Source organism: Pogona vitticeps, chromosome 1 (genome assembly GCF_051106095.1).
Source record: "Pogona vitticeps strain Pit_001003342236 chromosome 1, PviZW2.1, whole genome shotgun sequence".
NCBI classification, from domain to species: domain Eukaryota; kingdom Metazoa; phylum Chordata; class Lepidosauria; order Squamata; family Agamidae; genus Pogona; species Pogona vitticeps.
In genome coordinates this window covers 38749983-38766944 of record NC_135783.1, presented here as the reverse complement: position 1 = coordinate 38766944, position 16962 = coordinate 38749983, and the positions used below count along the sequence as shown (strand labels likewise).

At 40.8% G+C, this 16962-nt stretch overlaps 1 protein-coding gene and 1 long non-coding RNA gene across 2 annotated transcripts in view; one reads left to right on the top strand and one right to left on the bottom strand.

Annotated features, from left to right (window-relative positions):
• The window catches only part of LOC110087561 (calpain-14), a 59144-nt gene extending 53570 nt beyond the window's left edge, over positions 1 to 5574 (bottom strand). The window contains exons 1-5 of the mRNA XM_078383841.1: positions 5211 to 5574; positions 2805 to 2874; positions 1610 to 1731; positions 580 to 716; positions 243 to 417 (exon numbers count right to left, since the gene is read on the bottom strand). Coding sequence (XP_078239967.1) covers positions 243 to 417; positions 580 to 716; positions 1610 to 1731; positions 2805 to 2874; positions 5211 to 5465 — 759 coding nt within the window. The 5' untranslated portion in view covers positions 5466 to 5574. The remainder of the gene's footprint in view (positions 1 to 242; positions 418 to 579; positions 717 to 1609; positions 1732 to 2804; positions 2875 to 5210) is intronic.
• Positions 1 to 16962, top strand: part of LOC144585810 (uncharacterized) — a 256170-nt gene that overhangs the window by 56528 nt on the left and 182680 nt on the right. The gene's annotated exons all lie outside the window — the stretch shown is intronic.

Genomic DNA, 16962 nt, shown 5'->3' with positions numbered 1-16962 from the left:
CATCAGTACAAGAAGAACCAGTACAGTTAATTTGGCTGTGGTCAGAGAAGATCAGAGTGGGAATCCTTGCCCAGCAATGAAATTCAATGTCTCTGAGCCAAACCAATGTAACAGGAATGGGATAAGCCTAAAAGCAGATAATATTAATGTCTGTCTCCATGGATGTCTTTTAGGCATCCCAAAACACAAACGTCAAGAAGAAGAACAGGAATAGGAGGAGGAACAAGAAGAAGACATCTCACCGCTGCATGAGTCTGGCAACCCATCAAAGATCTACTATAGGTTGCTCTAGTCATGATTTCCCAGAGATCAGGCGGGGCTTCAGCCAGCTTTATTGTCATGTTAACTCCCCCTGTGAAGTCAACCAGAGCTTCTGATACTTGCCCGATCTGTAGATCTTCATATGAACCACAAAGCCTGTCAAGAAAATTATTCCAGGTTATTAAATACAAAATTGTTCTGTCCAATTAATTTTTGCACAAAGATTATCCATGTCGGCGTCAGGTAGGAAGGAGGAATGTGTCGTATATAGCCCATGTTTTACATAGAGATTCGCAGCAGAATGCTGGATGTACTTACTTGGCATAAGCCTTTTCCAAAAGAGCTCCCCAGAATAGGTTTTTATAAACAGATGAGAGGAAAACAAGGTGGCCCTCTTCATTTACTGGAAGTCGATCATCTACCACCACATCAACCCATTCACCAAAGTGCCAGAACTGGGGAGAAAAGTCAGATCAATCATCCTCAAAAGGTGAACATATTATTTCTAAGCAGAACTTGGAAACATACTTCTTAATTTTTTTTTCAAAAAAAAAAGAGAGAGAGAGATACTACAACTACCGTATCAGCCAGTAAAAAAAAACAAAACACTTTTCCATTATTTGTTTCTAGCAGATTACTATGGTATTGTCAGAAAGAGAAAGAGAAGAAGCCATTATTAAACTACAGCTAGAGGTGTGAAAAATTTCTTTTGTTTTCACTAACACATTAATTCAGCAAACTACTACACACTTTCTGAACCTGTATGCAGATTAAAATACCGTATTTTTCGCTCCATAAGACGCACCTTTCCATAAGACGCACCAATTTTTTAGGAGAAGAAAACAGGAAAATATAATCTGTTTTCTTCGCTCCATAAGACGCACAGACTTTCCACCCCCCTGTTTTGTGGGGGGAAAGTGTGTGTTATGGTCCAAAAAATACGGTACAACAGAATAAATAGTGAGTTCATTTTCCTCACACTATCATGAGTCCCACACCATTAGTTTGTCTGAACGGTCCAACACATACATGTCCCAGTGTGATTTTAGCAAGTTTGTTTCACACATCCCAGATTTTCTATGACTGAAAAATTAAAAATTCTGGCCCAGTTCTATAAAATTTATATTCTCATTTTTGTGGAAAGAGAAGGAGAATCAAGAAGAATGGGGGGTGTAACGCATACTTGAGGACTTCTTGTGGAGTTCCATTGGTTTGCACACAACCTGAGATGTATATTTATATAATTCTAATGGAATGATCCATTTTATTATACAATTAGGAGACCTAATTAATAACTCTTCCATCCTTAACTTATGAAGAGACCAGTACTATCAGGGCTGATTTTCACCTTGAAATGGAAGATCCCTGCATACTTCTTTCTTTCAAAGCTTTGGTTCTGTGGCACAACTTTGAACAAGATGTCTTGATGAAAAGTTAAAGCTTCCACAGCAGCCAAAAACCAGCAGTCCTCTGTGCCAAAGTAGTTAAGGAAGGGGAGGAAACACACAATCATAAAGAAAACACAACATAAAAACTGCACATTCATAGTACTTTATGGAATCCTTAAGGGAAAGGCAGCGAAAGTTCAGATATGCATTAATGATACAATAACTTGCATATATGATAAATAATTTATAGCAGACACATTTTTCTGTGCATTCTGTGAAATCCCTTTCACATTCTGTCATTTTGCCACTTGGAATTAAAATTAGATCAGGGAGCAGACTTTTTATGAGACTTCACACTTTGAACTGATCTGCCAATATCTAGCATTTGATTTAGTACTTGTGTCCATTTCAAGCTTGTATAGTTGTATAGATCAGTCCCTTCTTTTCCATTCACACAAAATCATTGTTGAAATGTTTCAGCTCATAGCCCCAAGGGCTTGAGTGAAGCTTCTCTTCTTGTAATCCCCCCCCTTTAAGCATTTGTCATTAGAATGACAAATAAAAGACACCAAAACATTGAGGGTCATTATCTCCGATAGCCCTAGAAATGACTAGAAAAAGTAATAAAAACAGTTATGTATCAGGCAGCTGTTAGCTACAGAGCTAGTAAGCAGATTCAACACATTCAAAGTCAGCCAGAGACTTGTGTGGGTGACTTCCTGATTCCGTTCTTACAGGAAAAACTACATTGTACACATAATGATGAGGACCTACATCCGTTCATCTCACAAACAATTTGTTGGGCAGAAAAGTCTTCTTCCTGAGAACTGTACCTTGGGAAAGAGACTTTTTGATTTACAACCCCCAGAAGCTCCTAGGCAGCATAACACAGCCCTCGTTGGGGGATTCTGGAACATGCAGTCCAACTAAATAACTTTTCCAAGCTTTGCTGGGAGTATATATAGGAGCTGGAAGTATAAGGTGCAGATCAAGCCAGTGGATGTTTGTTAAAAATCAAGTCCTACTATGTTCAGTGGGAGTTACTGTCTAGCAATGTGTTAGAATTTCTAATTCTGGCAAATACTGACTCAGTTGTGTTATGTAACATTCTGAATATTTGTACACGAAAATCATACCCACCCCAGAGTTCCTTACCTATCACTCCTTGGCACAAAGCAAGCCTTTTCTTGTTTGCTGAGGAAAACACTGGTGCCTTATGCAGCTCCTATAATATAATATAATATAATATAATATAATATAATATAATATAATATAATATAATATAATATAATATAATATAATATAATATAATGCCAAGCCAGTATTTCATACCTCAGGGACCTACAAACAGGTCATTTGAAATTTCTGTGTAACCCTGTGGGCTATGTACATTTTATAACAACAGAATGGCTCAGTGTGTGCCACCATACTCATTTGCATCAGATAACTCTCAACATTAATCTTGAAATTGGCTTAGAGCTTTCACACACTTACAGTGGGACTCTTGGGTGGAGCTGAAGCTCAGCTTGGAAAAATTACTTTTCCAGACTGTGACTACCAGAATCCTTCAGCCAATATGTCCAGTGTACCTTGCTTAGCAGGTTCTGAGAGATGTAATAAAAAAATAGATTTCCCAATCCTATTCACACAGAATGTGCGTGTGAATCCATTTTTGTTCGTAAACCGAAAATTATGTTAACCGAGGCGTTTGTAAACCGAGGTACCACTGGAGTGTTTTTAGCTGCCTTCCTTACAGGGAGATGGCCAGAGACAGCTCCTCTGGGATTTCATTCTGTAACCTCAGTGCCAACACTGAGAAGCCCCTACCTGTAGTAGAAGTTTTCTGGAGCTTTCTCGAGGTGGCTACTTGGAGGAACCTGGCTTGGAAGACTCTGGTAGGTTGGGCAGATAATACAAGGTAAAGACACTCCAAACCTTTCAAAGGGGAAGTCTTACCATAAATGAATGAAGCTACGGGGAAATATCTGTCTTAAGATTTCCAAAACATAGATTGCCCACTTCTAAGGTTGTTATTGTGTATGGATTGGAGTTCTGAACTACAGATAATCCTAGGCATTTCCCTGGAAGGGAACTACATTTAGACTGATCATAATGTGGTTTTACTCAATTATATGCCAGTCTTATTCTTAAGCCTTTGAGCTAAGGATTTTAAACATGACGCACAGCAAGAGGAAATAGCGTTAGGGGAATTCAACCAATTTTCTGAACAAGATTTGTTTTCATTCTTACAGCAGCAGCAGTTGTTGCCTCATGTGTCACCTTGATTATCTGAATAGAAAGATAGGAGTGAAATGTCTGGGATCATCACCATAAGAACTCTGCCAGATTGGAACAAACATACAGTTCAAATGTATAATATATATTTTTTTCCAAACGTAGCCTATGGGAAGCCTACAGCAGGATGTATGAACAACTGCAGCACCCCATTTCTGATTCCTACCATATTGATGCTGGTCATAAGCGGCAGGAATACATATGTATCATGATTCATAGCAATGTGATGGCGCCCCACTGTTTGTGTTTTCCACCAAACTTTAGGCGAAGGAACACTGCCTCCGATACTGAAGAGAATATTGTGAATAGTAGCCACCACTGAGTGGGGCTAGTAGTTCTAATATCATTGTCAAAATCAGCAAAGAAGAGTAGGTGGAATTGCTTATCTATTTGTTTTGATCAATGTGCAAGTAATTTTATAAGGCAAGCATTTCTAAAAACACGTTGGTCTCCCATTGTTCTTGTAGAGAAAAACATATACAGTAATGCTGCTACATGGGGAAATGGTTCTATTTTATTGCAAAATTCAGCCTTATATGCTAATTTAGCATTACATAATAATACTAAAGGTGGCCCACTTTGACTTCACCACTATATTGGCTGAAATCTAGAAAATGACCACATGGGCCGTGAAATTGGGGGGGGGGAGTTCGAAGGAGCTTTTTTTTTGAAGCTACTTCTGAATGGTTGGGGGAGGTTTTCTTCTAGGGAAGGAAAAGTAAGGGAAAGAGACACTAAGCAGAACTTCTCTCAACCATCACCCCTCTAACAGTTGTGGGAGGAAAGTGACATAGAAATTAAAAGAATCAAACACATAATATTTGGATTCTGTCAGCTGTGCTGATCTATCTGGATGACCAAAACAACAGATACTTTTGCTTGAGGTGTGCTAGTCTGCATCCCAGTCCCTTCAGTCCATGTGGTATACAGAAATATACATATACAAATCAAGCTGTTAGCATGAGCATTACCTACTCTAGCTACCAATGTCACTCAATCAAAGGTTGTTCTTTGAGTTTGATTGTTCTTTTAAGTGGTGAGGCCAGGTACTGAACTTGACACATACTGGTTGGAAAGTATACTCCATACCACTGAACGACAGGACCCCCATATTCCTGAGGCTGCAGAAAGAAAGGGGCTTTTAGGCTTTTTTAAAAATCTGTTGTTGTTGTTGTTTAGTCGTTAAGTCGTGTCCAACTCTTCGTGACCCAATGGGCCAAAACATCTATTGTAACCATCCCTATATGTAATTATTTCATCACTTACATATGGCCTCTTCCATTGTATCTTTTGAGGGAGTTTCTGAAGTAACGGTCCTGTCCCAATGGACCTGACATCTGCTGGGAAGAGTTCATCTTCAAATAGGCGTTCATTCTTCAAGCATTCCTCCAGCAAAGTGTGATAATTCTGCTGTCCAAGGCTGCTGGGTTTCTGAAGGGCTCCTTTTCTATCCAAAAGCCAGGGCCCTCGCATCATCCTCTTCTTCCGCCGAAGCAGCCAAGGGAGCGGCAGAAAAGACATAGCTGTTGTGGGCAGGGAAGGTGCTAAGAAGTTCGTTGGCACAGATCCCTTTATATTTCCTTCTCACTTTCCTCTGAAAAGACAGGTCTTCTACAAAACAATTGCACACCTGTTAGGGAATATTATTATAATTAGTTTTATTTGTATGCCGAATTTCTCCCAACAAGGCACCCAAGCTGGTGCACCAACTTTAGCTGTACAAATGCACTCCTGGCCACCGTTGAGACCTGGGCATCCAAGCTTAGGGATGTGTAGCAGTACAACCAAGTTGCAGACCTGAGTTTTTAGCGGGAGTGTAACCCCATCCAGTACAGGTAATATCCCTATTCCCTCATCTGCCTTCCGACTAACCAGGAGCACCTCTGTCTTGTCTAGATTGTTTCAGTTTGTTTGCCCTCATCCAGCCCATTACTTATGCCAAGGACTGGTTTAGAGTCAAGGCAGCTTCCCTGGAATTAGAGAGTTGGGTGTCATCTGCATACTGGTGACATTGAGCCCCAAAACTCTTGACAACCTCTCCCTGCAGTTTCACGTAGATGTTAAAAAGCATGGGTGACGAAGCAGAACCCCGAGGAACAGCACAGGCCAATGGCCAGGACATTGAGCAGGAGTCACCCAGCACCACCTTCTGAGTTCTCCCCTCCAGGAAGGGGAGTGCCTCTGAGTCCCATCCCAGAGAGACAGCCCAGAAGGATACCATGGTCAATGGTATTGAAAACTGCTGAGAGGTCCGGAACAACCAACATGGACACACTCCCCCTGTCCAGTTCCCAGTGTAGGTCATCCACCAAGGTGACCAAAGCTGTCTCTGTCCCATAGCCAGGCCTGAAACCAGATTGAAATCGGTCTGGATAATCTGCTTCCTCCAGGAATCCCTGGAGCGGAGAAACCACCACATGCTCCTGTACCTTGCCCAGGAATGTGATGTCTGAGACTGGCCAGTAATTATCTAGTACACTAGGATCCAGGAAGGGCTTCTTCAATAGTGGTATTATTATTGCTTCCTTTAATCAAGCAGGGATACTACACTGCTTAAAGGAGGCATTTACTACTCCCCGTACCGAATAGGCCATTCCTCCTCTGGCTGCTTTTATGATCCAGGAAGGGCAAGGGTCCAGCACATTCATCTCTCCAAGAATCCTGTCCACATCATCAGGCTGCACCAACTATCAAAACAGGACAAGCAGGGGCCAAAGTTACATCCACTGGGTCTGTATCAATTACAGCATCCAAGTCAGAGCAGATCCAAGCAACTTTATCTTCAAAGTGCCATGCAAATTCCTTGCAGTGGGTTGTGGAGTGGTCAACATTTTGTTCTTTTGGTGGGGCATGACCACTCGAAACAACTCTGCTGGACAACTTTGTGCAGATGCAATGGCAGCAGCAAAGAACCTTTTCTTTGCTGCAGCCACTGCCACAGAATAGGCCTTCAAATGGGCTCGAGCCCTTGTTCAGCTGGATTCACTCTGAGTTGTCCACCATCGTTGCTCTAGTCTCTGTCCCACTCGTTTTATCACCGCCAGCTCCCTGGTGAACCAGGGGGCTTGCCTGGCTCTGCTTCATGGAAGGAGACACTTCTGGAAAGGGGAAATGGCCAGGGTGGTGTTTCCACTGCCCTGGCCATTTCCCCATTCCAGAGATCAGCCAGAACGTTGACAGTATCGCCAGCCAAAGCAACAGAAAACTCCCCAAGAGCCGTCAGAAAACAACATGGATCGATCAGTCTCCTGCGGCAGACCATCTTAATAGGTCCTCCATCACTGCAGAGATTAAGGGTTCCAGGTTGTAAACCTCACCAGGTAGTGATCTGACCATGATGACAGAACTACAGAATGCTCCTCCTCACCAGATCACCATCATCCTGCCCAGAATGAAATATAAGGTCCAGAGTGTGCCCTGCTATATGTGTGGGACCAGAAACCATTTGGGATAGACCCATGGTTGTCATGGAGGACATGAAGTCCTGAGATGCTCCTAATAAATTGGTCTCAGTGTGGACATTGAAATCCCCCAGTACTATCAGCCTAGAGGACATAGTGTAAGATTAGTAGATTAGGAGAGGAGAATGAATACCATCCCCCTTTTCCTCCTGGTTTAAGAGAGAACAAAGGACTGATTTCTCAAGATCACATTTTAGAAAACAGACTGATTTGTAGAACAATGACCATTGCAGAACATGAATAATTATTAAGGTATAATTAATTCAAACATTGCTTAATTTATTCATTCATTTGTCTATTTAAATTATAAATGGTGTGCAGGTGTGGTGTATGCATATTTATGCATGTGTCTTTTAGTTATTTCTTTCTTCTCTATCTTTTCAAAGTAAAATAAAAAGTACAAGGTTGTGTTCATCTGCTTTTTAAAAGAATTGTAAACAAAATTAGAACTTTTAGGCTACATATAAAAATGGGTTTTTCTTTGTTCGTTTGTTCATTTGTTCATTCATTCATTCATTCATTTGTTCGTTCGTTCGTTTGTAGCATTATACTGGGCTGGCTTCACATAGACTCAGCCCTCTTATATTTTTCCTTTTGAAAAATGGGGAAGGTAGTTGTTTTAAGGAGGAATTAAATGTTTTCTCCATTTGTGGCCAGCTGACTGGTTGCTTAATTATCTCTAAATTTTGTATACAATCTTTTTTTCCAAAGACACTCAGGCCAATACAGTATAATTCTTTATAATTTATCATTTTCTCTGGGTCTAACTACACTTGCATTACACATGAACATGTGTATCAAACACTGAATCCTAGTTTTAAAAGTAGCTCTAAGAAGGCTTGTTCTGAATATTTGTAGAGGATTTTTCCATTGTAACCTCTCTCCACTATCACCCTTCTGTCTATCTACTCCCAGAAAGATTGTGGGGTTAGTTTAGCTACCACATCGCACTGGATATTGTAGACTTTGGAAAGAAACAGGAATTTCCAGTATTAGTTCTGTTCTTTCTAGTCAGAGCCACTAACATTCTTACTTCCAAGCTGATGTGTCTTCTAAGTCCTAATGACAACTGATGTCTCACTTTATGGGTGATAACTTTAAAAAAACGAGAAATAGGAAACAGACTTTACCATTCTGAAAATCAATGGAAGTTGGGTCTCTCAAGGGCCCACTTGCAGGTTTTTCAGTGTTTCTGGACAGCAGGTTTCTTTCTTTCTTTCTTTCTTTCTTTCTTTCTTTCTTTCTTTCTTTCTTTCTTTCTTTCTTTCTTTCTTTCTTTCTTTCTTTCTTTCTTTCTTTCTTTCTTTCTTTCTACCCCAACCCATCTAGTGGCCAAGCCACTATTCTGAATTTGTACAACAAAATGACATAGACATCAATTAAGTGATTCTTATTTCTTTTTCTTTTGATTCATGCCGTCTTGGGACTGTTTGCTTCAAATTAATTGTTAAAATTGTAATTCTATGATTTTATACTTTATATCGTTCTGTTTTTATGTATGTAAAACTGTGTATATTTTAAATTGTTTTTATCTTGTATGTTTTATTTATTTATTTATTTATTTATTTATTTATTTATTTATTTATTTATTTATTTATTTATTTTATTTTATTTTATTTTATTTTATTTTATTTTATTTTATATCCCGCCTATCTGGTCGGTTAAGACCACTCTAGGTGGCTTACAGCATAAAAACACATAATGTATATATATATAACAGTTTTTACATAGTAGAACACATTTCAACAAGATGGGGGCAAACAATGGGGGGGAGGAGAAAAGGAAAACATCAGGAATTGACTGGAGGGAAGGCCTGCCGAAACATCCATGTTTTTAGTTGATTTTTAAAGATACCCAGCGAGGGAGCCACGCGAATATCAGGAGGTAGGTTGTTCCAGAGGTGAGCCGCCCAGAATAGACTATATCTAGATGGGCGGCATATAAATGCAATAAATAAATAAATAAATAAATAAAATAATTTATGTCCAGGCTGGCCTCGACTCCTGAAGAAGCAAAATATAACCACTAGACAATAACACGCTACAAATTTCACTGCATCACCACATCTTTGGAAGCTTTCAAGGGATGCCTAGCTAGTATCAAGATATATCACCAAAGTCAATATCCAGGTCTAAAGAGGGTAAGGTCCTTGTGATCTCATGGTGGGACAAGCCAGGGTTTGAAAAAGGAACACAACCTCTGGTTGTAGAAACTAGCAGAAAATTTCTTTCCATTCTAAAAGCATGAAGTGCATCTTCTGAGACTTAATTACTGACCACATGAGATGTATGCCAAAATGTAATGGCATTCCCCCCCCCATTTGCGTTTGATCCAACAAACCATTAGAATCTGGCCCTTGAGAACGTCTTTCAAACTGAGGGTATACCGTATTTGCTGGCGTATAAGATGACTTTTTTTGGCCCAAAAACGTGCCTCCAAGTGGGGAGGGCGTCTTATACGATGGGTGCACTTCAGTTGGGCCAGGAAGGAGCTGTCGCTGCCACCGTTGAGTGAGTGACATGGGGCTGCGCCAGCTGAGGAGGGAGTCAGGCGGGCGGGCAGGCAGTCGGTCCAGACGGAGGGAGAGAAGCAGAGCCAGCCATGCCTGAGTGGTCACAGCCTGCTGCCGGGCTGCCCACCGCCCCATGCCAGTGAGCCAGCTGCTTCCCCTCCTCCTCTTCCTCTTCCTCCTCTGCTACTGCCGCCTGCCTAGCCACTTCCCCTCCTCCTCGCCCTCCTCCTCGCCGGCCATGAACTTGCAGGCGGGCCTGGGCAGAGCCCCGGGCAGCCACCACTGGTGCTGCAGCAGAGCCATCCACTCTATATTTTGAGTGGAAATGTTGGAGGGGGTTGTCTTGTACGCCAGCAAATATGGTAACTATGTCAGCTATTTACCTTGCCATTTCTGTTGGATTTGGCAGAAATAAAATCAGACTAAAAACTGATGATTACACAACATAAAGGGCATTGTAAGTAAATAAAAGACATTGTTTCTTTTTAATGGAGAATTAACTTTGTTTTCTTTTCTTTTTCCTTTCTTTTCTTTTGTTCAGATATCAGGAACAGTTTAATTTTGCTATGGTTTGCTGGCATCATTTTTCTTCTCATCCTGCCCTGTGTGACCGCCTGATCTGATACAAAGAAGTACTCATGGAGGTGTCCGTTCCGCTCAACTGGATGGCTGTTGCCTCTAAACAATATTTCTTTTCTTTTAAAAAAGCTTTCAAATTCACTCATTCAGAGAAATGCTATACCACCTCGGGTGAGAGTAAAGAAGCAAAAGAAAGGAGTGGTCTCAGTGGAAGTTGCCAATTGGCACGTCATCAGCTCAAAGGCTGCTGCCAGTTGGCAATCTATGCCAAAACATTCAACACTTTTCTCTGTCTGTGCCCCTGCTGATTCCTACAACACAATAACTATCATTTGCACAGTGATTTCACCAGCAAAAACTAGCAATCACCTCCTGATATCTGTTCTTGAGATCCCATTTTGTTTGATACTCATTCTAAGACACACCTTAATTATACGGAAACTAGTAGAACAAGCTGCTGGAACCAAACTGGCATAAATCCATGTAGGTCATTTTAGGTTGAGAATCAGGTTATTTCTGATTTTAAAAGGACAAATCTTTGAGCATCAAAATGTAGCAATCAAATATAGCATATAAGCACAGGAATTACTTTTCTTTTATCATAACCTCACTTTCATTCCTTGTGGCCAATGGTTCTCAGACATTGTCTCCAATATGTTTTGGACTTCAGCTGCCAGAATCCTTGATTACTGCCCTTGCTGGGTGGGCTTTCTGCTTGCTGAAGTTCAAAAGATCTGGAGTGGAGCACCATTGATCTATGTGTTTATTTGTTTTTCCGTGAGAATTTTGAAAATGGTGTTCACATTTTGTGTGGATAAGTTATGCTACTATAACACTTATCCTCTCCTAACTACTTACATATGCCCTTACTATGATGATGACTGAATGGGAGGACAAAGCAGCAGCTAATACAGCCTGTCCTCTTATCCTGTAGATGTGTGGGGAGAGGAAGATTTGCTACCAATGATTCAAACTGGACTATAAGTATTTGTATTCCCTCATGTGGTGAATCTGTTTGTTGTGAAATGTGATTCTCCTCATTTAATTTTTTTTTCATTTAGTGCACTCTGTTTTATGATTGATCATTGGAAGGTAAACAGAGGCTTACTTTGCAAGTCTGATTGATGAGGCATGTATCTCTGAGGAAATCCTGTCACTGGAGGAAAATGTTATCACTGGCAATGTATGTTCTTAATATCTAGTTTGATCAGTAGGCAGCAACTGCACAATCGACGGCTTTTTTATTAAACCTTTTGAAACCACTGTCTGAACCCTTCTGAAACCACTGTCTTTATTAAGGATATGCCGTTCAGGTTTTCTGGACTCCAGATCTCAGAATTATCCAGACTGAACTCTGGGGGATTCTTCTAGGCCTAATTTCCTGCCACAATTGTTCCTCAAAGTAGTAGTCTTTTGCAGCAGGAATTTAAGCCTAGAAGAAGCTCTCCACCTTTCTCCAGGTGAGTGAAAGGAAGGCGTCTGTAGATGTGTCTCTGTGGACTGGAACTCCCAGAGTTGTGCCTGGGGAATACTGAGGTTTGGAATCAAAAAATGAATGAAAGGAAGGACCATCCTGTCTACCTCTTAAGCTGTAGAAAAATTGCTATAGTTGAACATTACTGGGATAACGTTTGATCTAAATTCAGGGAAGCAGCAGTATGTGGATTTGTAAAAGAACATGTACTACATAATAGTCACTGAGGATGACTCAGGCTAACCAAGCCCTAAATGGTTAGTCACAGTAACCCATCAACACTGATCTGTTGTGTTGTTGTTTAGTCTTTAAGTCGTATCCGACTCTTCGTGACCTCATGGACCAGAGCACACCAGGCTCTCCTGTCTTCCACTGCCTCCCGGAGTTTGGTCAAACAATGATCTGTGCAGGTAGTCAAAGTAACCAGATATAAAACTGCTTCCTAGTCCTAATTTCCTTCCAAGAGAATATATGACTGTGACACAAGTCCACCCAAATTAAATAATCTAATCAAGTAACCAAAATGGCATATGAGGAATAAATGTTTTTGGGGTCAAATGAACCATGGCGGGGGCATCAGAACAGCAATCTCAAGTTAGATTTCTCTGTGTCCCCCAAATATTTATTTAATTTTAACTTTATTTATCTCCTGACATTTTCCCAGGACTGAGCCCAAGGCAGCTTACTGTATAATAAAAAAAGGGATAAATAAAAGCACATTATGCTATAAATATTAAAACATAATGAATCCCAGATATAAAATATAAGTGCAATAAAATTAAAATATTTTTAGACATCTTAATTAAAATAACAATAATTTAATTAAACAGTAAAATAGTACAGCTTATCTGTTAATACCGTTGTCCGTTAGCAGACAGTTGTCAAAGAACAAAATATTCTTTGCTGACTGGCAGAAGAACTGGATGGAGACCAACTCAGAAGAGAGTTCCACAGCCTAGACATGCAGTGAGGTTCATTGTTCTGAGTGTTTGTCCAGTCAAACATCGGGATTTTGCCTATAATTCTGTAACCAAGGGTAAGGAATTTTTTCCCCTCAAGGTAGATTGTTAAGGGCTGCATGATGACAGCAGAAATGGCCAGAGAGCCAAAAGGTAAGGAGCCTTCCACCTCTCCCTGCCTCCCTCTTTTTCTTTCCCAGGGGACCGCCAGGGAAGGAACAAATTCTTGTCAAATGCCTGAGATACAGTAAGATCAGTATCCACAATTTCAGCCATCCACGATTTACTGCAGCCCTATGGAAAACAGAAGACAGGACGGCCTGGCGGGCCTGCCGTGCTCTGGTCCATGGGGTCATGAAGAGTTGGACATGACTAAACAACTAAACAACAGCAATGTACAACATACAAGAAGGAGGGGCTGGTGGCTTTCCCCCCCATCCCTTTGTGGGCTTTGTCCTGCCTCTTTGTATGTTGGATATAGGATTCACTACTATCTGATGTTTCAGGCATTTGTGGTAGATTGTGGAACAGATTCCCTAAGCATATGGGGATCCTACTGTAACCATTTGCACAGGGTTTTCAAGGGCGGGACTGAATTAGATTAAGCCCAGAGGCTTGAAAGCTACCCACCCCTGCTTTACACACTTATCTAGGGGTTAATCCTACTCAACACACCTGGACACAACTCAGTAGCCATCTTTCTAAAGAAAATGGACATAACTTTGGCATATCCTGTACCTTATGCAACAACCATGCAGGTGAACCAGATGCAAACATTTGTGTTACTGGTTCTTCACCTTAATAATTTGGCAAGATGCAAAAATCTAAAATAAGCACATATCCACTTTATATTTTAAGAAAAATTGTTGTGAAAAGCAGTCTTTCTTTAGATCTGTGAAAGGATACTCCTGAATTCAATTCTGTGCTGGGCAAACATTTGTAGAGTCATTGAGGACAGGCAGAATGATTAGCCGACATAACAGACATAATTTATTGTGATACAGAACTGGTTAGATTTCTTCATTGTTTCACAAGTCGTAATGAAACACCTATTTATGAAGCAGTTCTGTACTGAAGAGGCAAAAACACCTGACATGAAGCTCTGTGGAATACCACTCATTGAGGAAGCTGAACAAGCCAGATGATGACGAGTTTTCCTTGCTCCTTTCAAATAAATAAATTTATTGTCTCTAGACACCGGCAGCTCTCAAGAAATCAGAACCAAAAGCCAAACAGAAGAACCCAACAAGTTTAGACAAATGCATTGCTGAACCATGCATTCTGTCTCTTCCGGTTGCCAGGTCTGGACATCAATGGAAAAGATTACAAAATAATGACTTATGATGAAGGTATTTCTGAGAACCCTACCACAGTTGATGAAATTTCAGTTATCTGCTGGGTCCTACTCAAACAGCACTGCCCACTCTTGTTCTATTTCTTAAGGAGATATTAATAGTCTACCAGATTTGTAAAATATAGTAGAAAAGTGGAGGGAGCACAGATTCTTCTTGCATTAAGGTTAAATGCAAGTTTGGGGCTCATACAGCCCTTCCTGCAGTTTTCCTGAGTCCACTTCAACAAGATACATGTTTATTTAAATATTTGCTTTTCTTAATCCTGCTAGAATTTTTCAGAGAGATTTCTGAAAGACTGAGCCAGCTGCCCGCTCGCCCGCCCACTGCCAGAGAGCTGCTTCCCCTCCTCCTCCCCCGCTGCTGCCCGGCTGGCTGGCCGCTTCCTCTCCTCCTCACCCTCCTCGTCTCAGCTATTTTTTAAAAAAAGAGGCCCAAGGTTCCTTAATGAGGTACTGTGAGCCGGCTGGGTAGCAGAAAGAAGGTCACCTCTCTCAGATCTTCGAATCTGGGGCTTGTGAACAAGGAATACCTTTGTTCACCACCAGACTCCACAGCAGCTGGAAACGTTTTTTAATCAATATTTTTACAATATTTTAGAGGTGACTTGTAGACTGAGGAGGGGCACTTCACAAATGCTCCCCTCCAGTCACAATACAGTTTTGAAAGTTAGAGGAAAATGTAAGACTACAGAGTATTTCATCATAGATTAAAGCAAAAAACATTTTTTTGAAGTTTTTTAAAAAGACAAAAACATGGTGGCACCATAAAAATTTTAATATTTTTAAATTTGAGCTTTCATGAACAAGTCCACTTCATCAGACATCTTGTCCACAAAAGCTCATATTAAAAAATGTTGTCCACTGTGCTTTTGCGTTTTAAAAACTTTTTTTTTTACTTTTGATTGTTATTTTGTTCTCACCTCTAATGCTTACAGAGATTAACATGGCTCCCCTTGGCACAAAGTATCACATGATATTAAATCAACTGCCAAGACATCTTCCAGTCTGTAAGATCCTCAACACCATCACAGCATGAGATGCTTGTGCTGGTTCTTCCCCCACCTCCTCCTGTTCTCCTCTCAATTCCTTTTGCTTCCTTTGTCCTGAAATAACTTATGCAAATGTCTCTACAGCCAGATCCCTCCCTCCTCAAATAATGTGTGCAACTACAGAGGAAAAAATGTCAGAGTTGAAAGTTAGCTGATCCTTCTTGGGGTGTTGCCAGGATGGTGCCATTTCACTTGCCAAAGATTTTTTATATATATAATTTACAGACTTTTATTTTAGATTAACAACAAAAAGTGCAATATGTGAACACTTCTACCTGATCTTTAAAAACTGCCCTGTACTTTTTTATTTACTCACCTCCCTACCCCTCTACACAGTTTCATGTAGTGGCAAGTATATTGTTTCAGGAAGTGTGAGCCGTAATTTCTAAATCAAATTGAGCACCCTGTACAAAATCAGCTCTTGGCAACAAATTTAAATGGCATTTTCACAGCTTCTTAGATAAGATCAATTCTATTCTTATCCATTACATCAATGCCTGCCCAACAGAGTATGTTAGTTTTCTTCACTTTTTCTCCAGTCTCAACTAGACATGGAGGATGAATGGGGATGAATATCCCTGATTCGTCAGATATTCGTTGCTTCACATTCTTGTGGTCCAAAGACCTTGACGAATATGAAGCAATGAATATAACCCTTTTATATTTGTCCCTTCATTCTCTATCTGCATATGCCCCGGCAGATCAGCTGTTCCTTGGGGGCATAAGCAGAGAGGAATTTTCCCTTCAGGTGTCTTGCTAAAGCCTGCCAGAAGGGAATCCCACCCCTGGGATTGAGGGATGGCTTGGTTCCCCTTTCCTCCTCTTCCTATTTTCACAGGGCATGGGAAGAGGAGGGAAGGGATCAAAGTGGGATCAAAACAACGCCCCAGCCCTGCTGGCTTTGCAAACACAGCAGGGCTGCGAGATCACTTGGGTCCCCCTTTCCCCCTTGTTCCTATGCCCCTGTGGCATAGGAAGAGGAGGGGAAAAGGGATTAAAGCAATCCCCCAGCCCCACTGCCTTTTTTTAGATAGCCCCATGAGGTTGTCTAAAGAAAAAATGACCCAATGAATTGACAAATTAATTTGTGGTTCATTGGGCCACTGGATGGCAATTTGTGGGTCAGGGGTCATCAAATTTGACAACCCACGAACCAAGAGAAAAACCCATTTTGGTCCTCAGCCCCCATCTCTAGTCTCAAGTCTTTTAAAGAATTTTGATTCTGTTCATTTTTTTAAAAAAAGTCTTTATCCAAATCCTCAAAGTTCTGCATATTCAGGTTGAAAGAACCTATGGTTTAAAAATCAAATGTGGAAGAAACTGAACAGGTTTGCCTAACCAGATCCAGAATCTGAATGTTTAGCCCTTAACCTTCCAGAGCATTGGAATTCATCTTTGTTTGTGACGACTTAAGCTGTCCATTCCTTTTCTCTGACAGGCCTCACAGCTTTCACACCTGTTTAGCAGCCAGGTACCACACGGTCCTTTCCCTCCTAGGAATGGCTGTAACTATTGAATATGGCTAGTGAAGATGGAAGAGAGTTTCCCTCAAGACACTGAGAGATGAACTCATCCTTTGGGGCAATAATCTTTCCTTTGGGCAATATAGGCAGGCATTCAGAAGCATCAC